The sequence below is a fragment of the Fimicolochytrium jonesii genome, assembly GCF_025526975.1.
Source record: "Fimicolochytrium jonesii strain JEL569 chromosome Unknown EV422scaffold_2, whole genome shotgun sequence".
NCBI classification, from domain to species: Eukaryota; Fungi; Chytridiomycota; class Chytridiomycetes; order Spizellomycetales; family Powellomycetaceae; genus Fimicolochytrium; species Fimicolochytrium jonesii.
Window position 1 is genome coordinate 807,938 of NW_026515669.1, and position 23,506 is coordinate 831,443.

At 53.0% G+C, this 23,506-nt stretch overlaps 8 protein-coding genes across 8 annotated transcripts; 4 read left to right on the top strand and 4 right to left on the bottom strand.

Annotated features, from left to right (window-relative positions):
- Positions 1-1,416: 1,416 nt before the first annotated feature.
- On the bottom strand, positions 1,417-4,410 carry EV422DRAFT_563661 (uncharacterized protein; the record flags this gene model as incomplete). The annotated part of the gene is made up of 11 exons (XM_053072095.1): positions 1,417-1,489; positions 1,557-1,676; positions 1,766-1,838; positions 1,918-2,077; positions 3,126-3,312; positions 3,386-3,537; positions 3,602-3,683; positions 3,745-3,835; positions 3,899-3,953; positions 4,013-4,066; positions 4,138-4,410. 11 exons carry the CDS (start codon positions 4,408-4,410, stop codon positions 1,417-1,419), a joined length of 1,320 nt encoding a protein of 439 aa, XP_052929299.1.
- Positions 4,411-5,579: 1,169 nt separating this feature from the next.
- On the bottom strand, positions 5,580-7,011 carry EV422DRAFT_142806 (uncharacterized protein). The gene is made up of 3 exons (XM_053064822.1): positions 6,790-7,011; positions 6,507-6,643; positions 5,580-6,444 (listed from the first exon to the last, which is right to left on the bottom strand). The coding sequence occupies exons 2-3, from the start codon at positions 6,617-6,619 to the stop codon at positions 5,751-5,753; spliced, it is 807 nt and encodes a 268-aa protein (XP_052929300.1). The 5' UTR covers positions 6,620-6,643; positions 6,790-7,011; the 3' UTR covers positions 5,580-5,750.
- A 398-nt stretch (positions 7,012-7,409) lies between these two features.
- EV422DRAFT_563662 (Metalloenzyme, LuxS/M16 peptidase-like protein) lies at positions 7,410-12,006 on the top strand (the record flags this gene model as incomplete). The annotated part of the gene is made up of 25 exons (XM_053072096.1): positions 7,410-7,641; positions 7,721-7,728; positions 7,800-7,811; positions 7,882-7,908; positions 7,979-8,021; positions 8,099-8,110; positions 8,172-8,390; positions 8,452-8,574; positions 8,634-8,746; positions 8,803-8,892; positions 8,957-9,029; positions 9,091-9,269; positions 9,341-9,531; positions 9,595-9,706; positions 9,769-9,867; positions 9,933-10,042; positions 10,114-10,258; positions 10,330-10,440; positions 10,509-10,629; positions 10,694-10,785; positions 10,863-10,965; positions 11,026-11,202; positions 11,275-11,399; positions 11,461-11,628; positions 11,701-12,006. The coding sequence occupies 25 exons, from the start codon at positions 7,410-7,412 to the stop codon at positions 12,004-12,006; spliced, it is 2,991 nt and encodes a 996-aa protein (XP_052929301.1).
- A 911-nt stretch (positions 12,007-12,917) lies between these two features.
- Positions 12,918-15,223, top strand: EV422DRAFT_143138 (uncharacterized protein). Its single transcript, XM_053064823.1, has 4 exons — positions 12,918-14,691; positions 14,751-14,930; positions 14,990-15,073; positions 15,165-15,223. Exons 1-3 carry the CDS (start codon positions 13,015-13,017, stop codon positions 15,017-15,019), a joined length of 1,887 nt encoding a protein of 628 aa, XP_052929302.1. The 5' UTR covers positions 12,918-13,014; the 3' UTR covers positions 15,020-15,073; positions 15,165-15,223.
- A 760-nt stretch (positions 15,224-15,983) lies between these two features.
- Positions 15,984-17,274, bottom strand: EV422DRAFT_514390 (carbon-nitrogen hydrolase). Its single transcript, XM_053069234.1, has 3 exons — positions 16,944-17,274; positions 16,496-16,849; positions 15,984-16,412 (listed from the first exon to the last, which is right to left on the bottom strand). The coding sequence occupies exons 1-3, from the start codon at positions 17,092-17,094 to the stop codon at positions 16,036-16,038; spliced, it is 882 nt and encodes a 293-aa protein (XP_052929303.1). The 5' UTR covers positions 17,095-17,274; the 3' UTR covers positions 15,984-16,035.
- EV422DRAFT_583283 (GC-rich sequence DNA-binding factor-like protein-domain-containing protein) lies at positions 17,275-20,613 on the top strand. Its single transcript, XM_053073413.1, has 2 exons — positions 17,275-19,633; positions 19,700-20,613. The coding sequence occupies exons 1-2, from the start codon at positions 17,486-17,488 to the stop codon at positions 20,453-20,455; spliced, it is 2,904 nt and encodes a 967-aa protein (XP_052929304.1). The 5' UTR covers positions 17,275-17,485; the 3' UTR covers positions 20,456-20,613.
- Positions 20,614-20,727: 114 nt separating this feature from the next.
- On the bottom strand, positions 20,728-21,899 carry EV422DRAFT_514394 (ribosomal protein L37a). The gene is made up of 4 exons (XM_053069235.1): positions 21,794-21,899; positions 21,353-21,478; positions 20,940-21,063; positions 20,728-20,873 (listed from the first exon to the last, which is right to left on the bottom strand). The coding sequence occupies exons 1-4, from the start codon at positions 21,797-21,799 to the stop codon at positions 20,851-20,853; spliced, it is 279 nt and encodes a 92-aa protein (XP_052929305.1). The 5' UTR covers positions 21,800-21,899; the 3' UTR covers positions 20,728-20,850.
- A 159-nt stretch (positions 21,900-22,058) lies between these two features.
- On the top strand, positions 22,059-23,302 carry EV422DRAFT_514398 (porphobilinogen deaminase, dipyromethane cofactor binding domain-containing protein). Its single transcript, XM_053069236.1, has one exon. It carries the CDS (start codon positions 22,180-22,182, stop codon positions 23,263-23,265), a length of 1,086 nt encoding a protein of 361 aa, XP_052929306.1. The 5' UTR covers positions 22,059-22,179; the 3' UTR covers positions 23,266-23,302.
- Positions 23,303-23,506: the final 204 nt, after the last annotated feature.

Sequence of the window (23,506 nt, forward strand, 5' to 3'; positions counted from 1 at the left end):
CCATGCTGATGGCGCTGTCTCGGCGCATGGTCGCGGCAAGCATCTTCTCAGCGGGAACCGAGTTGGTCCAAGTCGAGGCTTGGAATAAGGAAGAGAAGTTCTGCTGAATGGTTGCAGTCATTGTTGGAACTTCTGTGATTTATGTTTTGATCAAATTGGTTGTGTTATGACAGAGAATTCCTATTACGGTGAGGAATGCTGTGTGATGGGATTTGATCAATGCTTTGAGGTTTGACGGAGGGGATGGAAGCCTCTGTCCGCTTTATATAGACGGCGAAGGAATCCGAATGATCGAGGGAAATCCACATAGTCCTCTTGAATCGTGCGGAATTTGTCAATACGAGAGACGTACACGCAAGGATCCACCAGGGCAGGAGCGATTAGGGCCAGGGTAATGTGGCGGCTCATTGGCGGGAAACCAGTGGGTGCAGACTATGACTCGGTTGCGTCAGATGCCCACGCTCCGAAATGAGGAAAAGCCCTGCTCACATGCTGAAAGTCACTGAAAAACTGCGAGCCGCGCTTTCAATGGACGAACAATCTGAGGTCGGGATAGTCTTACTGACCAGGGCTGGATAAATATATTGGTCCGTGAAGTGTGTAGAAAGTAAGCTTTGTTTTCAGTGACTGTGAAACGACCCTGAGATTGCAGCAACAAACAAATGGTTGACTAAGGTCTTATCACGGACGGGGTGCTGTGCACGTTCTAGCTTGAGATAAGCTTGGGAAAGAGTTGCGTTCGTCTAATGCCTACATGCGGGTCGTGGAAGTTTAAACTGCTGTCGGTTCGACGTCGGACTTGGTTACGTAACGGCCCAAACTCGCTGAGTCGGGCAGGTGAACTCACTCCCCGCCGTGGTTCTAGGGAGGGCGGATCCTTTCATTTCACTATGGAAATGGTAGCCTACTCAGCCGCATCATCACTAACGTCCCAGTAAACATTCCTGCTCCTCGAGTGTCTCGGTGTCTTACTGGGCCGTACTGTCAAAAAAAATGACAGGAAGTTTCAGGCCATCCAAGTGTTCGGTTCCCGGTCAAGGATGTTGCACTTTCGATTTCGGTTCTGCCAGCTATACGGGACTTTTGACCAAGTCGCCTAGTTGAACTCGGATAAAGTGAGATGCAACGGGAGGGCAGAATGTATGCGATGTAGGCAAGAACTTGCTACATCATTGATAGTGTTTTGAGACGGATGCTTGAGCAGGCTGCGACGTCACAATATCGCATTCGGTCCTCGCCGGGCCCCCAGAAGAATAACATCAGCGGGGCAAACGTGAATGTACGAAGTTCAGAGGCATATCGGTATATTCGAATCAAATTTACTCTACCATACACAAGAAGGTGCTGACACGGAAAGGGGTGCCAGAATCTGTATTTAGAGCGCATCCGTTGACTGCATGTAACCGGGGTATGATCTTACGCGAATTTTCCTTCTTCATTTGAATTTGAAGTTCTATCTGCGACGGGCCGATTGTGCTGCCGGGAAACCCTGGATAAGAGGAGGAGTGAAATAAGCAAGGCGGAAAAAGCTATCAAAACCGATAGGTACGACTTACCGCACGGTCCCGTGCAGGATTGTCAAATTGAGGGGGGTAACCACCACTGCGATCTTGACGTCCCAAAGAGGAAGGTCCTCTGTCATCGAGAAATTCTGCATCTCGAGGGGTTCGAGGGGCCTGGGTGAAGGTAAAAGAAGATGATCAGCCCGAATCCCAGCCCCAGACCGACGGCGCGACGATTGCGCGAACGACTCCTGGAAACTCACAGGTCGAGGATACGGCTCCATGCGAGCTTCACTGCGCCTCGCTGCAATATGCGATTCGTGCACCGGCCGGCCACTGTCAATAAAATCGCAATTAGTGTGAGCTGTGGGGATTCAGGACCGGCATATAACAGAAGCCGCGTCGGTCAACTGACCTTTCATTAGGCCATGGGCGGCCGTCTCTTTCCTTCGGTCGAGCAGTTTTATGATAACCCGCTTGGGCAGCCTCCCCAGCCGCTGGGAAAGTTCGAGGAGGAGTTCGCGGTCGCGCCGGCCCCGGAGGGGCGTGGGCATGGCCTCGATCCGCCCTTGAATCTGGTGTATAAGCAGGAGTCTGCGCACTCCGGGAGTGGTCGCGATATTCAGCAGGGTCTGGACGGGAGAGGCCCGGTCCACCTGACGGCTTGCGAGGACTCACTGTCGACTGCGCCGGAGGGTGGTAGGAATCCGACCGGCGTAAAGTTTCTTCTGCCGGGTGACGACGTTGAGATCGCATGTCTTCGACCGGCACAGGTAAAGGTCGCGGCGGACGGGTTTCGGACGCACTCAAGGGTCGCCCTCGTCTGTCATCGTCCCATTGCTGCTCTCGGTGACCTTGTTGAGAAGACTCACGCGGTCGCAGGTCTTGCGATGATGACTGACCGAGGTGCCGGCGCTCAGATTCTTTGGTGTGCGGTGGAATTTCTACGTTTCTTTGTGGATATGGTTGGGACCGACGGTTCTCCTCGAAGCGTGCGTTGCCGGAATACGACGGTACCCCGTCCCCACGATCGACGAACGGGATATCTGCGCGGCGATTGGGATCAGCGGGGTGGCTTGGAGCTGGTCGTGCGTGAGAAGGCGGAAGGCGCTCTTGTGGTGACATCGCTGCAGGTGGTATGTGCCGATTTGATTCGCGGTTAATCGGGTCGCTGGATCGTGGGTACTCGGCTTCTCGCACGTCCGGTCTTCCAGGTGGGTATGAAGTGCGGCGTGTGCTTTCAGGCGGATGCGCTGTCATCTTACCACGTTCCCAATTCGAGTCTCGCCGAGAGGGCGGGTGGTCGTCGCGAAAGCTCTCCCTACGCAAAGGCGGCTGCATTGGTCGAGACGGAGCTGGAGCACTGCCCGTATCCCGGGGAGGTACAGGTGCTCGCCCGGGCTCGCGTCTGTTTGCATCATCCCGAATAGCCCCGGTTGTCCCAGCCTCATCTCTTCCCCTTGCCGGATGTGCCCCCAGGGGGGTCTCGGTGGTAAGTGGAGACGGTTCGCTATGCAACGGCCTTGGCCGGCGTTCGGGAACTTCCGTAGCATTTGCCCCGGAGGAAGTGGCTCGCCTCCCACCGTCTCCACGTCTAGAACCTCGCGGGGGCCTCTCCCTCACTCGAGATTCTTGCGGCAGCGAGGTGCGCTGAGGATTGATCGCATTCTCAACGTAGCTGAGGCGCGATGGATGTACGGCAGGACCGACGGAAGGGGCGACATGGTGGTTGCTAGGCTCTCTTTCAGCCGCAAGGTTCACTCGGCGTGATGCTTCAGGGGTTGGGCGGGTATCAATTGGGTGCGGACGCCTACGAGACGTTTGAGATAAGTATAGGGCAAATAGCATCTCAATATGCTAGAAGCCATGCCACAATAACATACATGTCTTGAGCGACAGCGTGAGCATCGCTCACTTGAATACCCTCCATTGGCACATCAGCTTCGAGTTTGCGCACTGCTGGTCGCGAAGGGGCAAGGGCACAGTCGGCATCCAGGACCTTGCAAAGAATAACGCCCACATCTTTGGAGAGCTCCTGAAATCGAGATGTCAGAATAGCAAGCTCAGAGCTAAACAACTGCTCTGCCCGCGCAACTCACCTCCTTCATAGTGAGTTTGATGTTACTTCCTCCCTCGATTTGGCGCAATGCTTCGCGCACTTTTCCTTGGTGAACGTCCCCCCTGCATCAAAAACTCAATCAGCAACATGACTCGAGTGCAAGTTCGAAATCGCTAGACCCACGTTCGTATCCATTGCACGCCAAAGGATTTCGCTCCATCAGCGACGTCTCCACGTTTATCCGCTTTCGCCTCTGCTGTCATCAGACCATATCCTACGATAAGGGCATCAATATCTGATACGCGCCCGAATGGAAGGTCACATGAATATGTCCAACCTTGAAATCGTCTACTATTTTCCACCGTAAAGACGACGAGGATTTCATGACCGGACTGGATGCAAATCATTTCAGTATGCTGGGAGCACTCTGGCATTTTTTTCAAAACAATACCTGGAAAGCGCTGTTCAGTAACGAAGACTTCGCATCGCTAGCGGAGAAAGTGCCCTGAGACATTCAAAGTGAGACAGTGAGCATATCGGAAGCACGGGCGGGGAACGGGCGGGTAATGTATGTACCTCTTCCTGAGATTTCTTGACCGACTCGTAGTCCGGAGCCGATAACAAAAAGTATCTGCTGGTCTTCGCTCGAGCTCCCCCAGGTTCCTCTATGATTTCAAGCCTGATTTTGAGCGTGTGATCTCTCCTCGGAAGCAGCGACTTGACACCACGCACCCTGCATCCTTGATGTAACCGCTCCTCGCCCTTCCTTTGCACCGGGCGAGCCTCGAATTGCGTCGTCGTCCGCTTCGAGTCCGCGTTTCCGTTTGTCCCCGGCGTGCTGGTGTCCATGGGTATTGGCTGAACTGTCTTCAAATCTCGGACCTAATCGCTGGGTGATAGCAGAGGGCCGAGTGCCTCCACTCAATCCCTCTGCGCCTTCGGGCCCTCGTCTGCTTCGACGCACTTCTGTTCGAGCCTGACCACCGGAGCTGTTTTGATTGTCGACTACGGGCCGTGCAGCTAGCGGTATGGCTTCTGCATCAGCGAGTTCAATGCCCAATGCTCTCAATCGGTCGGGATGCACCATCGGGGCAGGAGGCCCAGTTGTTTGCGATGTAGACTTGCTGGTGAGCGCTGCCGAGTTCACCTGCTGTTGATGGGTGGGGTGATTATGGTGAGATCGTGCACCCTGCATCCCAAGTTTTGCCTCCTTCAAAAGGAAGCCGACTAGCCGCTGCCTCATCCGGTCCCCGGCCAAAGTGCTCCACCGCAAACATCAGCTCCAGGCTAGATTTGCACTCGCAACCCTTTGTCCAACGGTGAGCCCGCCCTTAACGGTTTTGAACTGTGCGCGCGCGCCGTATGACGTCCTCATTCCAATTAGGGATGCCGTCAGGTGTGCGAGAGGTGCGCTTCCGCCTAACCAATCCGACGCCGGTCGCTCCTTCCACATCCTAGCTTTCCAAGTAACATACGAGTCACGTTTGGCTCAGGGGAGGGGGGGAGCGACAGCATGGATGGTCCCACGGTAAGGTACACATCGTGTGCTAACCCGCCGGATCAGAGGCTCGCCCATCTCAAACGCGCACAAAGTCTCGATAACGAGACAATCGAGCTCTTCTTCCAAACAAGTGCGTTAACGAAGTATGTACCTTTTTTGCCAGGGTATCGTCAACGCCACGAGGATTAGGCTCGTCCTTTGATCGGGTGTCTCTCGGGTCGGATCGATTCGACAGCTCTCGCTCCGCGTCTCTGCTCACCGGTAGGTCGTTTCCGTATGCTGATCGTGCTCTCCTTAAATCATCTCGGGGATCTCGGATCCTCTCCGCTCGGTCAAAGGAGCGATGAGCACCCTCGTGACCTCGAGTGTTAGCAGGTGCCCGGATTTCGGGGCTGGAAGGCCCATCGCGTTTCAGATCGCTAGCTGACTGGTCCCTAGACGTACGCAAACGGGAATGGTCTTCACTCAGCGAATCACGGCGGCGCAGATCTGCTCCAGAGTTCCGACGTCGACTCGATCCCTCCGAAATTCGCCTGCTCTCCGGAAGATCGCCATGCCTACGCCGGTCTTCAACGAGTTTCTCCCGATCATATGATGCATGATCCCTTGCCAAGGCTGACGCCGGATCTGTGATGAGATTTTCTAGCTTCAGCGGACAGCTCACGCTTCCAAGATCTGACTACCCACGCTAACCTTGCGCATCTCCGGAAAGACGACGTGCCGACAATTGTGAATCTCTGATTTGCGTGGGTAGGTTCTCCGTAACCTCGCCTTCCCGATGTTTTCCATTCTGCAGCGCTCTCGAATCTCTTGCACTGAAGTTTTCATATATGCGTGACCTATCGCGAGTAACATCCTCTTGTCTGTTCGATGAACGGCGGTCACTGTACCGCTCCCGCATTTGCTCCCGCTCCTTGTTCTCGCTATCCCGGGGCCAGATCCTATCATCACGCTCGCGCTCGCGCGGGCGTTCCCGTTCTCTTTCTTGAGGTCTCCACGAATCAGGTTCATTCCGTCGCCTAGACTCACTTCCCGGTCCTTTCCTGTCGTCATCCTGAGGGCGCCACAAGTCGGGTTCTCTGGTGATTCTAACTTGCCGCGGAGCAGATGGCTCCTTTTCGAGCTCTGCGCGCCTTACGCCAGCCCGAGGATCACTCTGATCTGTCGACGGACGGGCTTCTCTCGAATCCAATTGCCGTTCAGGCTTGAAGGCTCGATCACGTTCTTTATTGAGATTGTCATTCGCGGACCCATCGGTGATTCGCTGATGATTGTCGTCGGACGATGGGGGAATTGATGATTCTTGTGGCTTAGAGACTGGCTCCTCTGCTGACTCGGATTGAACGGACGTTTTCTGATTTGGAGGATCCGTTGGCTCAAGTCTATTGCTGGAAGCGTCAGCGGCGGTTCTCCCTACCATAGTAGCTTCATACAGTTCACATACCTTTCACGGGGACTAGCAACCTCCGAATGTGCTTGCTTTGCATCGTTGTCCTCAAAGTCAAGCTCGTCATCCTCATTTCCCAAGATATCGTCCAAGATGTTGAACGAATCCATTGCCCGGAGATCACGTTCCTCCACCTGAACAAAGAAAGGCTTCGTTGAGCAAGGAAGCCAGTTTCCAAGAAGCAAGTGAAAACCAATGAGAGAGCGTGGCTTCTAGTATACAGGGAGAAAGAGGCCTCGAGGCTCGCAGGCAGGCTCGCAGGCAGTCAAAGCGCACTCACACGTTTGCAACGGAGGCTAGTGAACTCTTCTTTCCACAAACTTCCACGCCGGCGTCAGTCAGCCCACTGGTGTGGCGTACAACTTGGCTATGAGGAGTAAAATAGAGAGCGATCCACCTCAGCGTGTGGAGTATATATGTGGCGAGGACGAGCTGATGAGCGTGCGATGTCGCTCTTTTTCGCACTGAGGCAGAAACAGAGAAACCTGGCTGTCGTCCTTCTCACCGCGGAACCCATGAGCGCAGTCGGCCCAGCCGTGTTCCACAGTACATTAAGATCCATCCCGGATTCTGATCATTCGCGGCAGCAAAGGGCCCATCATCCTAAACATCGTTTTAGCACGCGTTTCCTAAATACTGCAGTCTACATGCGATAAATACAGGACAGTAATTGGCATATGAAACAGCTCCGGACGCTGCAATTTCCCGGATTGCCTTCAATATCAGCACAGCCCGTAGAGCTCTTGATTCCTCTATACCAGAAGGCTCTCTGCCACACCGCTTAGTTGGTCACTCGATATAGTCGCTGCAGCTAGATTCGGTCGCTCTGTTTTCGGGGCACATCTCTTGTTTTTCCAAGTTCAGAACCAGTGTCCTTCCTTGGCCGGGCCGACGGACACGATGGCAACACAATCAGTTTTACAGCCGCCTCCGGGTTCCGTCTTTGAGGACATTATCAAGCCAGACCAGGACGACCGCTCGTACAGATTGCTGACTTTGGACAACAAGCTCCAAGCTCTTCTGATCTCTGACCCGAACACCGACAAGTCTTCCGCCGCTTTAGATGTCCATGTTGGGCATCTTTGCGATCCTGACGACGTCGCGGGACTCGCTCACTTTTGCGAGCATTTGCGTGAGTTCTCAGTTCCGTTTGAATGGATGTCGGGATGGTGCATTAACAACTGTCCCCGAATATGAACGCGTTCGTCCAGTTTTCATGGTTTGTATACTTTTCCTGGGCCAAGAACTTTCCAAGACCTTGTCTAATTCTGCTTCAACTCTGTTTCACAGGGAACTGAGAAGGTACGCTAAGATCTTCCTCTTGTATTCTCGCCTTGCTATGCAACTTACGCTCTCCGATCACGCGCTACAGTACCCGGTAGAGAACGATTACAACCAGGTATCTTGGAGGTGGATCTTCATCTTAGTCCTTCCATTACGAGCCATCTTGACGCTCTTTGATGTATCAGTACCTGTCAGAGCATGGTGGACATTCGAACGCATTCACATCCGGTAGGTAGAACCACACTTGCACACGTCAAGCACTGCTGACGCGACATGGTGCACACGCTAATTTCTCATTTCTTTAGTGGAGAACACAAGTGAGTGGACGATTGCAGATACCCTTTAGAGCATTCAGCGGCTGAGGACCATGTTGCGCAGACTACTACTTTGAGGTCACCTCCGAACACTTCGAAGGAGCGCTGGATCGTTTCGCTCAATTTTTCATAACTCCTCTGTTTGCGGAGTCATGTACGGAGCGTGAGATGAACGCAGTGGACTCTGAGCATAAAAAGAATCTACAGTCCGACAACTGGCGCCTTTATCAGCTCGAAAAGGACCTCTCTTCTCCGGGGCACCCGTTTCGCAAATTTGGCACAGGTTTGTATGGCATTCTCGGGGATGACTGATCGATACGGGATCTGACCTACCATATTTGCAGGAAATCTGGAGACTCTGCGAGACATTCCACTGCAGAAGGGTCTAGATATTCGCAAAATCTTGTTAGATTTCCATAGCAAGTACTACAGCGCCAATATCATGAAGCTTGTCATTTTGGGAAAAGGTACTTAACGGATTCGGATCTTTGATGAGCAAATGACGTGACGCTCAACAATTTTATAGAGCCCCTGGATACATTGGCTGCTTGGACAACAAGCCGGTTTGCCGAAGTGAAGAACAAAGATATTGCCGTTCCATCGTTTACGGGTCATCCTCTGACACCTGTGGAACTGGGGGTGGGTACAGCATCCGCATGGATTCTTAACTTCGCTTACGCTGACGCCCCCTGCAGAAAGAAATTTTGATTAAACCAGTGAAAGAACTCCGGCATCTGGAACTCACATTCCCTTTCCCGGATACCCGAACGTATTATCGATCTCAGGTTCGTGTTCATGGTTATGATTTCCGAGTCAGCCGAATCATGACGAACAAGGTCTTCATGCCAGCCCAGCAAATACCTTGCGCATTTGATCGGACACGAAGGAGACGGGTCGATACTCTCCTTGTTGAAAAGCAAAGGTAGCCCTCCTGTTGCACACTCGCTTTGAGCTGCGGTCACTACTCATGCGACGGTTATCAGGGTGGGCAATTGCTCTTTCCGCTGGGGTATCCCACGGAGGAATCAATTTCGATTTCTTCAAGGTCTCTGTCGACTTGACATTAGCCGGCGTTGAGCACTACGAGGAGATCGTTCCCATCATCTTTCAATACATCGATATGGTGAAAAAGGACGGTGTTCAAGATTGGATTTTTCAAGAAGTGTGTATGGTGGAGAGCACCTGGAGACCTCTGTCTCGAATGTCATAGTCTGACCTTGACATTTCTCATAGTGCAAGCAACTTGCGACAATGTCCTTCCGTTTCAAGGAAAAGTCGCCTCCTTCTTCATACACATCGAGATTAGCGGGGCACATGCATGAATACCTGCCTGCTGACGTCCTTGCTGGTCCATACTTGCTCTACGACTACGATCCGGATAAGATCAAGATGTGCCTGGACTATCTGCGGAGGGACAACTTCAGGTGATATATAAGCATCATTGTTAGTATCAATGACGCGCTGGAAGGCTGACCTCTCGCGCACAGGCTCACACTCGTGTCCCCAGCACAAGACACAAAGGAGCCATTGACCTTTGAGAAAGCTCAGTGGTACGGCACTGAGTATGCCGTGAGAGATTTACCGGAAAATCTGCAAAAGGTGAGAGGCCGATATGCGATCTACACTTTTTTCATCGCTCTGATCACTTGACTCGGTTGTAGGCGCTTGCGAACAGCGGGGTAAATAATCCAGAGCTCCGCTTGCCGGCGCGAAATGAGTTTATCCCAGAGAAGTTCGACGTCCGGAAAAGCGAGAGAGAGGTAACGTATCCCTTAAGGCTTTCACCGTCAAGACGAATGTCTCATGAAGAAATGGACACGGGCAGCCATTACCACATGCGGAGATCATCAAGGACACCAGCCTCACGCGTATGTGGCATAAGAAGGATGACGTATTCTTGGTGCCGAAGGCCAACGTGTGGTTCCAGTTGAAGAGGTATACAGTTCACGGACAAGCCCACATTTGGAGGAGAGTCCGCTCATGCAGTTCTCTTCCTACTCTGACAGCCCTATGTCATATGTGACTCCTTTGGCATGCACCTTGACGAGAGTTTACACTGACCTGCTGAAAGACGCATTGAACGAGTTCTCCTACTACGCCGAAGTCGCAGGCCTTTCGTATGCTTTGGAGAACAACACGGACGGCATGGTGGTATGTAGGCTGCGACCAACGAAGTACTGTTCCAAGGATACCGCTAATCATTCACACATTCATATTTTCAGTTAATTCTTGGCGGCTACAACGACAAGCTTCCCATCTTACTGACGAAGATTGTGGAGAAGATGAAGAGTCTCAAAGTGGATCCATTACGCTTCAAGTTTATCTGCGAACAGGTGCGCTTGAGTGCTTAAGTGACATTGCCTTACCCGAGTTGTTGGCTGATTCCCATCTTTACATTTAGGTCTGTCGATCATACAAGAACTGGGCGATGGAGTCCCCCCATCAGCATGCCATGTATTACATCAGCCACCTCACGCAAGAGAAACTGTGGACCCATGAGGAAAAGTTGACAGAGCTCTATGGTCCGTGGCAAATGCTCAAGGAGTCAATTACACTTGCTTATGTTGACGCCCTATTTTATTCCAGGTATCAAGGCAGAGCACATTGAGGAGTTCTATCCACATCTCCTGAAGCACATGTATGTAGAAGGCCTTGCACATGGAAACATTGAGGCTGAGGTGCGTAGGAATTTTTGGTTGGATTTCTGATCACGTCGGACAATTCGCTAATCGCTTAACCATTGGATATGTTGCAGACGGCACTCAAGTTGGTGTCCATATTGGAGGATGCTTTCCAACCAAAGCCACTGCCTCACTTCCAGCGGTCTCAGACGCTTCGAACCCAATTGCTACCAACAGGTGGGAATACTCCGATGAGGCTGAGAATCTGAGCCCTGCGACTTACCCTATCATCGTCAGGGATATCATATGTGCACACTCGGGAAGTCCCCAACGCGGACAATCTCAATTCTGCTATTGAATACTACATTCAAGTCGGAGATTTCACGGACACCACGCTTCGTGCTCACTTGAGCCTGTTCAGCCAGATTGCCCATGAACCAGCTTTCGATCAGCTAAGGACGAAGGAGCAGCTTGGTGGGTTTAGCAACGATCTGTAACCATCGCAAGTACTGAGCTAGGCCGTATTAACTATGTTCTGAATCACAGGATACATGGTCTTCAGCGGCCTGCGTAAAAGCACCGGCGCTATGGGATTCCGCGTCATAATCCAAAGTGAAAAGGACCCCGCGTTCCTGGAGACGAGAATCAATGCATGGTTGGACAGCATGCGGGTAGGATGCGGACTGTGTGTGCTTATCGGTTCCGGCGCAGTTCTAACGGTTGTCGCAACAGCAAACTCTCTTGGACATGACTCCTGAAGAGTTCAAGAAACACCAGAACGCGTTGGCGGCGCGGTTGCTGGAAAAAGATAAGAACTTGGCGCAGGAGTCGCACCGGCTGTGGACACATGTATCCTCAAGATATTACAACTTTGAACAGCATGTTGAGGACGCTGCGCGGGTATGTGTGACTGTACCTGATCAATGACAGGCGCCGATTAGGAGTAATGACCGTTGTCCGGTTGTCTTACAGATTCACGAAGTTCAGCAAGCTGAGCTCGTCAACTTCTACGAGGAACACATCGCAGTCGGGTCTGCCTTCCGTCGTAAACTTAGTGTCCACGTCCGCAGCCAAAAGGCGGCGACCACCGAAGACCTGGACGAAGCGGTACAGAACGCAATCAAGGATGTCACGGGTGCGCCCAACACCGTCGTTATCAACGGTGAGGAGATGGCAGCGGACATCAAGGCCACTTGGGAGCTCAGCAAGGGCGCGTTCCCGAACAAGCCGGTCGAGGAATACAAGGTGAAGGAGTTGCAAGCAAAGACAAAGTTGTGAGATGTGCTCATGTCGTTGCTGGAATGAGATGAAACGCGGTCGATGAGCCTGCAGTACCCTACGAGGACATTTGGCGTAGGTAGCCTCTTTAGCAGAGGCCGGACTGGGTGGAGCTTCCATCCTTCTCCCTTCATGTCTATATATACTGGTTCGTTCGATCACACCCCAAAACATTCGGCTGTGAAGAAAATGCCGTTCTTTCGAAAAGCCACCAGGCATTCGAACTTGCCCAGAGCCACACAACCTTTTCATTTCAACTTATGATCAGGAACGTCTTTTCAAACAAAATGAGGAACTTCCGAGCCGAAACTATAGTTCTTTTTTTATCGAGAAAGGAAGTCTGGAAAGTGGATGATAGGCTTATCCTGTCCTACATTATTGGTTCCCAAGAGCCCAAGACTAACTTATAATAAGATTCGCAGCCAGATGCTGTGTTCATTACGACGTCATGGCATTCTGCTTGATTCTCAGACCACAGAGATATATCGGATCGCTGGAACAAACAACGTCGATTCCTTGCAGTAGACTTTCGACAGGTTGGGCAATTGTTGGTTACCAAATAAAGGTTCTTTCCTTTCCGGCAGTCTGGCAGTCGGAAGCTCAAGCTGGACATCCAATGGTCTACCAAGCTCCGTAGCCCGAAGATCTTCCGCCGATCCTTCCGATTTTCGACGGGGGCTCGGCGGGGCGAGAAAATGGGGAGGTTCAACGACCTGTAATAGGGATGCCGCGTTTTTTGGAAGGTCCTTCTAGCAGGATATTCCCGCAAAACCGTACTGTACTCAGAACTAACCCCTCTCGCTCTGCATGCCATTGTGGACTTTATGCGGCTCCCTCACCGCTGCCCCTCACTGCTGCTGCCTATTACACACTGATTTACTGGTCCCACCCTGATAGGTTTATCTTGTCCGCCGCCCCTGTTTCCTGTTATTATACCTGTGTATTTGTCAATCCGCCAGACTCGGCTCGTGTCCGGCGCGCTTCCTTACCAACTCATAACACCTCAGCATGTCGTTTCGCAAGAGGGACCTGCAGGCGGGAAGTGGATCCAACGGATGCGACAGCGACTCCAATTCGTCTCGAGATAGTGGAGGGGGTGGGCGTTCGTCCAATGATGGCTTCATGGGACAAGGGCGGAGCAGCAAAGCCCGCCAACGAAGCCCGCTGCCTTTCACTACAAAAGACAAAGAGGCGGAAGTCGAAGCGAAAGAAGCCACCGACCAAATGGGGTCTGTTTGCCCGGCTTTTGCGTTAGCCGCGGCAGACCCCTCGATGAGCTCTGACGAAGAGACCGGCGACCTTCCAATGGCCATGCCAGCGAACTTTAGCGTAGCGTCACAAAAGCGCGGAGGCCTCGCTGGGAGAAGCTTCTCTGAAGCCGATCCAAAAACAAGCAACATGGGACTGCCATCAGCCTCCTACAGCGTAGCATCGCAGAAGCGTGGGGGATTTGCGGGGAGGACCTTCTCCATGATAGGCGGGTCGTCATATTCCATCGGCACTAATCGGAGTAGCAATACGAGAAAGCCGCCAAAACGGAAGCCTTCACCTTTTATGGTCATTCCCGATGCCCCCCATGTCATTGCTGCGAGAGAGGCGTTGAAACCTAATGCGTCGAATAGCGTTGGCGAACTGGGTCCGAGACCCAGAGAGGGAAGCGTGTTCGATTTAGGAATCGCAACTAGCTTGGCTAGTATCGAAAGTGAAGCTCGTCCGGCGCGTGGAACTGTCGTTGACGAGATCAAGGTCGAAAACGGCGAAGTGTCGGACATGCCAGTCGCAACAATATCGCCAACGGAAGAGGGGTCATGGACGCTGAAACGAATATGCATCGAAGCGGCGACAATGCCGCTCTTGATGATGATTTCGCTGTTCACATATTGTCCGTTTTGCATAGCTGTGGTGGTGCAATCAACTGTGCAGGGACACGCTGTCAACACCGATAATTGGAAAGAGGAAGTTCATGGATGGTCATGGCTGATCGGGCTGACGGTCTTCGGCGGCTTACTCATATACCCTATCCGAGTCGCCGGTTGGCTCGGGAGCATCGAAAATGCCAGCGGCGACGGCATGTCTTTGAAAGTTGGAGGAGTCCTTGCCGCATTTTTATGCATACTCGTAGCGGTGCAGATTCTCACAGCTCAATACGCCTTTTTGAAACCGGGATTAGGCATCGTCACGTTTCCCGCAAACAAGAGCCTTGACCTGCTGCATTGGCGGAACATCCTTCCGCTCGTCTCTCCGTTGTTCGATTTCGTGCAATTCACATCCCTCGCATGGCGGACGAGACCTTCGGACTCATGGGTGTGCGCCTCTCCGCAACTTGGGAGGCTTATGCACATCCTTATTCGTGTATTCACGTTTCGTTTCGCTGCCATAACGTGCGCCTCTATCATGGCGGACGAATCTTCCGCCGCCGCTATGAAAGAAACATTAGGTGGCTTGAATGCAACCGTGGGGATCGACGAAATGCTCTTGTCAACAAATCCGGCGGAAGTGAATTTCGCTGGTGCTGGTGTTGCCTTCGGTTTCTGTACGATATATGCGCTTCTCCTAGGATACGCGATCGCAAAATTGCTGCAACCCGGACATTGGCTCTGCGGAATCGTGTTTGAGATCTTTGCGGGACTTGGTTACATGCCTATTGTCAGCAGACTTCTAGCGTTGCTTTCTTGCCGACCTTATGTAAGTTCATTCCCCGTACGCAACTTGCTCGTAGTCGAATGACTCATGATATCTCTCAGACCCTCTCCGACGGCAAGAAAATCCTGTATCTCGCTGATTCCGACAATAGCCTAGTTCGAACACAATGCTTCACCGGCGGCCACAAGAAATGGGGAGGAATGGCCCTCGCGGGCTTGCTGTTGTTTGGGCTGTCTGCGATTTTCGTGGGTTCATACAAAGGTTGGTGCACCCATACAAAGGTTGGTGCACGTAGTTTGTTGGTATAACCATGGATGCTAATCGAGTGTGGCGCTCCTAGCCGATAAGCATGTACGTCGATCGGCGGTAACGTTTATACCTCGTATCGTCGTCGTTCGACGTTTTATGACGTCCTTTCTATTGTGTGAGTTGTGGAGGAACTCGCCCATTGTTCACTGCGTACTTGGATTCCATTGGTTTCTCCCATCTAAACTGGTTCATTCCTCTGTACATAGTCATCAATCTCGTCCTACGCTACATTATCGAGGACGATGTGTACCTCTCCTACGCTACACAAGCCACCGGCATCATCATCTTGTCCGGCCTCATCTTTATCGACGTCTATTACAACTCTTGCACCTTCGATGAAATCCGCATTCTAGCGCTGGGATCCCATCTTGCGGGGCTATGGTCGTACATCGCCGTTCTGCTCGTGACCACGAAACGAGTGAGGGACGATACAGGCGCCTTGATGATGTTCGTCGGGTGGTTGGCTGTCCTCTGCAGTATCGGCATCAAAATGTACTTTGTTCGCCGGAAAAGCAAGGCAGACTTCGAAGCTCTCAAGAGTTATCCCCACGGCAACGGCGCCGAAGAAGGGAAAAGCGTAGGCTTCTCCAGCCAGACCATGGTGTTCAAGGTCGTCACTCTCCGTCGTCGGATCCAAGTCGCCATTGGCGCGGGATACGAGGACGAAGATATCGCCATCGCCGCCGCCCTGCATCGGGAGCGTCATCCCGAGGACTTCCAAGGGCAGGATGAAATAGAGGAGAAATTCTCGAGCGCCTTCGGTGAGGGGCCACCCGACGAGGTCAATAACATCCTTGTTTCTGCACCTGTGGACGAGACCGAGGCCAGCCCATCGTGGGAAGATGATGTGCTTACGCCCGCAGAGACGAAGAGAGTGTTTAGTTCAACAAATCTAGAGAATCTGGACCCTTGAAATATTCGTAACACCAGACATTTTTCCAGCCTCCTCATGTGCTTATCTTTTTGGACAATTTTTTAGACAGCGCACGTTTAATACATATATACATAGCTAGTGCTATCATACATCTATGCTAGCAATCGCGAGTCTACCTACGTACTTGGGATGCAGCTCATCGATCATCGAAAGCCCGCACTGACATCGGGATACACGTCAAACCGCCTCTGGGTAGTCACCGGAATCGCCTGCCGTGTGGAAGCGATCTTCCCCAAATCTACATCAGCATAGACAATATCCTCCTTCCCATCCGTCGTTCCAATCACCGCTCCCATGGGATCTACAACGGACGAGTGCCCGTATGCAATGTAGCCTGCACCGGCATCTCGTGCTGGTGAACATGCTGCGGTGTAGATCTGGTTATCGACCGCTCGAGCACGCAATAAGAGCTCCCAGTGCAAGGGGCCGGTCGTCATGTTGAATGCCCCTGGGTATATCATTGCCACGCAACCTTGGCGGGCAGCTATCATGGCGAGTTCTGGGAAACGGATGTCATAGCCTGGTGGTTTGAACGGTCAATTTGTCATCATCTTGCCATGACATGTAGCCGCAGAATCCAGTGCATGTGGCATCACAACTTACATATTCCAACACCAATCTTTCCAAATATGGTATCCACTACAGTCACTTTGTTGCCTGCACTCAACACCTCAGACTCCTTGAAAGTGATCCCTCCCGGTACCGAGATATCAAACAAATGCACTTTTCGATGCACTCCGATCCGTGCCCCTGTAGGATCCCACACCGTACAGGTGTTGAAAAAGCTGCCTTTCGACGGGCTTGATGTCGAACTAGGGGCCTGTTCTGGGAACGATCCTCCAATCAAATATACACCTGCATCTTTAGCCATGCTTTGCAAGGCTTGTGAGGACTCGCCGTCTAGGAGCTCGGCGTATTTGGGGAAATGGGACGTGCCGTATGGTGAGTTGAAGCACTCTGTATATATATCCATGAAACAGTTAGGAACGGTCGGTCGTACTGCCGAACCATGGTAAAGAGAGTAAACAGTAGGCAGAAACGTGATGCAGACCTGGCAAAACAACTACTTCAGCCCCATTCTTCTTGGCTTCCAACACCCTCGTCCTGGCGAGTGACAGGTTTGCTTGCTTGTTCGCGGTGACCAAGAGTTGCACTAAAGCGATCTTGAACGACCTCGCGGTGCTGGAGGCGGTGGCTGCCATTGCCGGTTCGATTCTCTGAAGAAAGGAAAGGTATCTTTATAGGGCTTGACAGTGGGTGTGAGGTACGAGGCCGTCACTGAGCGGTGCGTTTAGGAGATGAGACCGTAAAGAATTTTGGTAAGGAGCGAGAATGTCGGAGGACTTCCCCGCCTTCAAAGCGAGCATTCCCCTCATGCCCCCATGCCGATTGAGACCACGGCCTCGAACAAGCTTCGAACGAAACATAATTTATTCACATAAGAGCATAGGATATTAGGAAAGTAACAAAAAGCCAGCGGTCTCTAAGTGCCCATCGTCTTCCAGTCGCCCACTAGCAGCCCATTAGGTTCCCATCCCGGCTCCAGTCGATAGTGCCACATTTCCTACCCCATACCCCAACACCGAGACCACAATGGGTCGCCGCAAAAACTACATCTCAGACGACGGCGACAGCTCCGGAGACGACGAGCGTAGCAACGGACGCTACCCCAACGAAGAGCCTGGCGTCGCCAACGCTGATCTAGCAGAAGAAGCCGCGCTGTTCGCGAACCCGTATGGGCACGGTCGAAAAAGGCGGCGGGGGAAGGAGGATGCCATTTACGGCGTTTTCGGAGAGAGTGACGAGGAAGGGGATAAAGCGAGGTCTGGAGGGAGAAGTGGAGGTCGGGGCGGGAGGGGTGGGAGGTACGTGACGGGTGTGAACTTCGTTTCAGCGAAAGCTCCGCCATCACGCCGCCAGGACGACGAGGACGAGGATGAGGATAAGGACGAGGACGAGGATAACGAGGAGGGGAGGCGGCAAGAAGATGACGATGATCCGATGGACGTGGATGAAAAGCCATCGTTTGGTGCAGGCCTGGGATTCGCATCACATGGAGACGAGATGGAGGACGCGCGGCCAGGATTTGGGGCCGCCAACGGCTTTGGACTCGGTTTTGGTAGAGCGGGCCTGGGGGCATCGACGTCGAATGAACAGAATGCAGACACCGATGGATCGAGTACGGACTTTAGGCCAACTATGGGAAGCTTTCCAACTGCGTTCGGCAATCAGAAGAAGTCAAAAGCACGGACAGAAACTGCATCGCCAAGGTCATCGCCCACGCCTGCGTACAGGGCGCCTCGCCAACCGGTTGACAGAGACTTTGGAAGATTCGATACTTCTGGCATCGCTGCCAAGATGATGGCGAAGATGGGGTATAAGAGGGGAGAGGGTCTCGGAAAGTATGGAGAAGGAATAGCAGCCCCAATCGACGTGAAGCTGCGGCCGACACGAGCCGGACTGGGTCTGGTAGACGAACGAACCGATGCGATCAAGAAGGAACAGCGAGAGAAAGCCCTTCAGGAAGACGACAGCGATGAAGCAGACCGGACACCTGCTCCGAAGAAAGAGGTTCGCACGGGACAGTGGAAACAGAACGCGAGGAAGCCCAAAGTCGCTTACAAGAGCGCTCAAGAGCTGATAGCGGATCAGGAAGCGGTGCCAATCACCACGACGGGCGCCACGCAGGCGACCAAAATCCTGGATATGACGGGTCGGGAGGTGCGCGAGCTTGCCAACGTCTCGGAAGTAGCGTCAAGTAGCGCTGCATTTGACGTAACGGCCGCGAGATTGCCTGAGCTCCGCCACAATGTACGTCTGCTTGCGGATATGGCACAGCAAGACTTGCTGCAGATAGGTCGCCAACTACGGATAGAACAGACGAAGAGGAAGCAGTTGGAGAACCAACAGGAGAAGATCGCCCTGCATGTCGAAGCTGAGCGCAAACAAACCGTTCAGCTAAAAGCCGTGATGGAGATCGCCAATGAATGCCAAACGTATTCGAAGCAGTTTACGGTCAACTTCGAGACGGCAAACCTCGAGTCCCTGGTGGCGGCATTTTCGGGACCATTCCAAAAACTGCAGACGACGTATTTCGAGGAGTACAAGACGTATCGGCTGGATGAGCTGGTGGTTGCATCTTTGACGCCGATTGTAAAACGCCTGCTGGCGGATTGGCAGCCACTGTCCGATCCACGATACGGTTCCGATGCGTTCCGGGAATGGAAGCGGCTGCTCATTCTGCCATCCCCATCACACTATGTAAACGGCGGCCGAGGCGAGCCAGATATAGGCAGTGGGTGGATGAGTCCATATGAGAGCATGATGTACAACCTATGGCTCCCCAAAGTCCGGCAAGCCATCAACAACGAGTGGGATCCCAAACACCCGGACGCAGCCATTGCGTTAGTAGAAGCATGGCATCTTCCTCCAACGAGAAACAACGCGCCCGTCGACCTCGATGCGGATAACGACCCCTCTGTTCTTATACCTTCTTGGCTGTATCACAACATTCTCGAGCAGCTGATACTCCCAAAACTGGTGCGAGCGATCGATCAGTGGAATCCTGCTCAGGACCCGCTTCCGGTGTATACCTGGATTCATCCATGGTTACCGCACTTGGCGGATCATATGGAAGGCATTTTCACTACTATTCGGCACAAGTTTAATGTTTCGTGGAGGGATAGGAAGTGGACGCCGGCTGACCCGAGCGCGTTTGAAACGTTGCTTCCATGGCGAGAGGTAGGACATTCGGTTTTGCATGAAAGTCCCTATCCTAACATGTATACTCATGCCATGCACTTCCAGATCTTCCGGCCATCCGACATGGAGTCGCTGGTCATGAAAGCGATCCTTCCCAAACTGGTCGAGACGCTGCAAAAAGACTTCTCCGTCAACCCCGCCAACCAAGACCTAACACCGCTGCAGAACGTGCTAACATGGCGGCCATTCGTCCCCAACCACCTCTTCGTCCACCTCCTCGAAACCGAGTTCTTCCCCAAATGGCACTCGGTCCTCTGGACATGGCTCTGCAGCCCCGGCGTAAGCGGCGAGGAAATCACCATGTGGTACCGCAGCTGGAAAACACAGGTGTTCCCTCCCGATCTCGTGAAGGAGACCGGTATCGCTATTCAGTTCAAGGCTGGGTTGGACATGATGAACCGCAGCATTGAGATGGGTGGGGCGCGTGGACCCATGCCTGCGATGCCACCGCCGATCGCGTTCTTGTCCGAGACGGCCGCTGCGGGAGGGAGGGTCAGCGGCGGCGCAGGCGGGCGATCGCGGATGGGAGCACCCGGCATGTCTGCCATGGACTCCTTCAAGGATTACGTGGAGCGGGTTGCCAGCGAGCATGACTTGCTCTTTGCGCCAATCAACCGCGTGCATCCGACAACAGGGAAGGCGCTGTTCAGGTTGGCTCCTGCCTCGAAAGCGATCGCTGGGACCGGCGGGATCATTGGGTATATGGATGAAGGTGTGCTCTTCATCGAAGACGAGAATGGTGGATGGAAGCCGATTGGGGTGGAGGAAGCTATGAGTTTAGCGGCCAAGAAGAAGCGATAGACATCCCGGCGGCCTTACGTGTATCTATGTGTAAATAGTAATCGCAGCGGTGAGAGAGAGCATCCAGTAGCTCAACGTTGCCTCATGCGCAAATTCGTCTGCTTCATGTTAAGGGTCTCTGCGCAAATCTGGTTTCCTTAAGTCCAGACTGATAGACATCGCCCGTACCCAAAATGACAGGATGAACAGTATGACACCGGCGACGCTGGACATCTCCTCGAAACTCGAAATCGGCCATCCACCAGTTCGCCGCACGGAAGCGATATGCAAAATCAGATTTGGCACTCAACGCACAACACGTTGCTTATTTGTTTATTCCTCAAGAAAAGAATATATGGACAGGTAGAGGGGGTGAGAGGCGGGTGTGAGCGAGAGTAAATAATGGAGTAAACCATTTACGCCTCAGTGAGTTCGCGAACTGCATAGAGTCTGAAGTCAGCGATCGGTCGCATTTGATGAGAAGATGTGAGCAAGGGAAACTTACGACGACGAACAGTGCTGCGAACGGTGGCGGCGGCGGTGGTACCAACAGTCCATGCTCCACCGGCAAGAGTCTTCCTGCAGCCCTTGCACTTCCAGATACCGACAGCTTGCCTCTTGACAGCGTCCTAGCGTTTCAAAAGAGTCCGATGGTCAGTCCCAGTTCCGAACAACCGTTCCTCAGCGCCGCTATCATGCTTCTCGGTATTTCTCGTGAGCAGCCTCCTCCCGAGTACTAGACTCCTCCTAGGTCGATCTCGGAAACAGGACCGTGTCCGCTTTCCTGCTTCAACAAGGGACTGACAAACCGCGTGCGCTGCGTATTCGTAGTCGCCCGTTTCCTCCTAGTCGTCGCCTCTCTCAGGCTGATCCCTCTAATCCCCCCTCCGGCCGAGAGTCAAATGCAGGGATGCTAACCTTTCCGCAGAAAGTGCACGTGTACTTGGCGTGCTGGGTAATTTCCATCTTCTTCACCTGCTTACGCAGGGAGGCACCGTAACGGGTACCGTACTTTCCGGTCACTCCAACCTTCTTGGTGCGTTTCTGTTATGAGGGAATATCAAATGGATGCCGCATGTTAGTCGATGCATTCCCATGACCGTTGAATCGTGCCTTCTCCATGCGTCTGTCGTCCTCAATGATCACTCTGCCACAGTTGTCCCCTTCCTATCTACGGCGCTCGCCCCATATCCGGAATGGCATTCCCGTCGGCATGCTGCCACTCCGACATTACATGAGTCCATTCGGCATTCCCATGTCCCCTTCGTCGACCTAATCCAACATCGGCAAAAATCCATCCATCTCCCTGTTATCCTGCAATCGTCCTCCGCTGCTGCTGCTGCTGCTGTCGACACTTACGGCCATTTCTGCGACTCTTCCAGCGGATGGATGGAATGGATGGATGGATCGAGCAACCTCAAAGAAGGGGTTATTTGCTCCGTGTGGGTGAGGTCGGCCGGGTCCCTCGCCCAGCGCGATTCTGCATTCCAGGAACGCCACTGCAGAACACGCCAGTTGCAATGAGGAAAAATCCGTCGTTTAAAACGGTCACATGCTTTCTCCAGGATTTATATATTCTATTCTCGAGCAATCAGGCAAGGCTTGCTTCATTTGAAGCGGCATTTTCCGAACGACATTCCTGTGACGAAACGAAGCCCCACGACGGCGTAGCCTCTTTGCATAACCCACCGCAAGAACGACGCATAACGACCAGTTCATAGAAGGGGAACGCAGCATCAGCAACAATGACGTCCGCGGCGATAGCAAGCGATGCCTCGCACCACCACACAGCAACGTTGTCGAACACTCCGGCGACGCAACCACGGACCCATTTTGTCATAGGGACAAGACAGTCTCAGCTGGCCATGGTGCAAGCGGAAGCAGTGCTCGCAGCCCTGCAAAAGCAGCACCCAACCTACACATTCACAATCCACGGCATGACGACGAAAGGAGACAAAGTCCTCGACACAGCTCTGTCGAAAATCGGCAGCAAATCGCTGTTTACGAAAGAATTAGAAGTCGCACTGGCGAACGGGACGGTGGACTTGGTCGTGCACTCTTTGAAGGACCTGCAAACTGTTCTGCCTGAAGGGATGACTGTAGGAGCCATGACGGAGCGCGAGGACCCCCGAGACGCACTGGTCGTGTCGATAGCAGGCACCGCAAAGGGTTACATAACCATCGAGGACCTCCCAGACGGCAGCATCGTGGGATCCAGCTCCGTCCGTCGCATCGCACAGCTGAAGAGACGGTTCCCGAACTTGATCTTCCAAGACGTTCGTGGGAACTTGAACACGCGGTTGAGCAAGCTTGATGCGCCGCAGGGACCGTACACGGCTCTCCTGCTAGCGTATGCGGGCTTGCATCGGTTGGGATGGAACGATCGCATCTCGTATGTGCTGCCACCGGATACAATGCTACATGCGGTCGGACAAGGCGCGCTTGGGATCGAATGTAGGGAGGACGATGTGGATACCGTGCGGCTACTTGCACCGTTGGATCACTGGCAAACGAGGGTGCGGTGTACGGCTGAGCGGTCATTCATGCGATACCTAGAAGGCGGATGTAGTGTTCCTTTGGGAGTGTGGACAGAATTGGAACTCGATGAGGAAGGCGTACCGAAGCTGATACGTCTGAAGGGATCAGTCTCGAAGGTTGATGGGTCTATCGAGATCAGGGAAGAAGCTGAGGCGGGATTGACGGGTGAGAGGGTGGCGGATCTGGAGGCCGCAGAGGAACTCGGCAAGCGTGTAGGGGACATGGTCGTCGCGAAGGGCGCCCGCGACATTTTGGAAGACATCAAGCGCCGGAGAGTTGCCCCTCTCGATTAGCATCATCACATTAGTCGCAGAACGCGTATATATAGAGATCGCATCTGATTCACAACTCCTTTTAGATTATGTATCGCAATATCATACGGAGCCCATCTGACCCCACATACGACTGGCGATAATCTTGCTGACTCTGAGGAATCGCGGAATGGCGCGACAAAATACGCTCAATGCGAAGCGCATGCTCTGACTTGGTGGTGGCCTTCATGCAGCAGACGCCTGTGCGTCAGGCGGGGTCGGG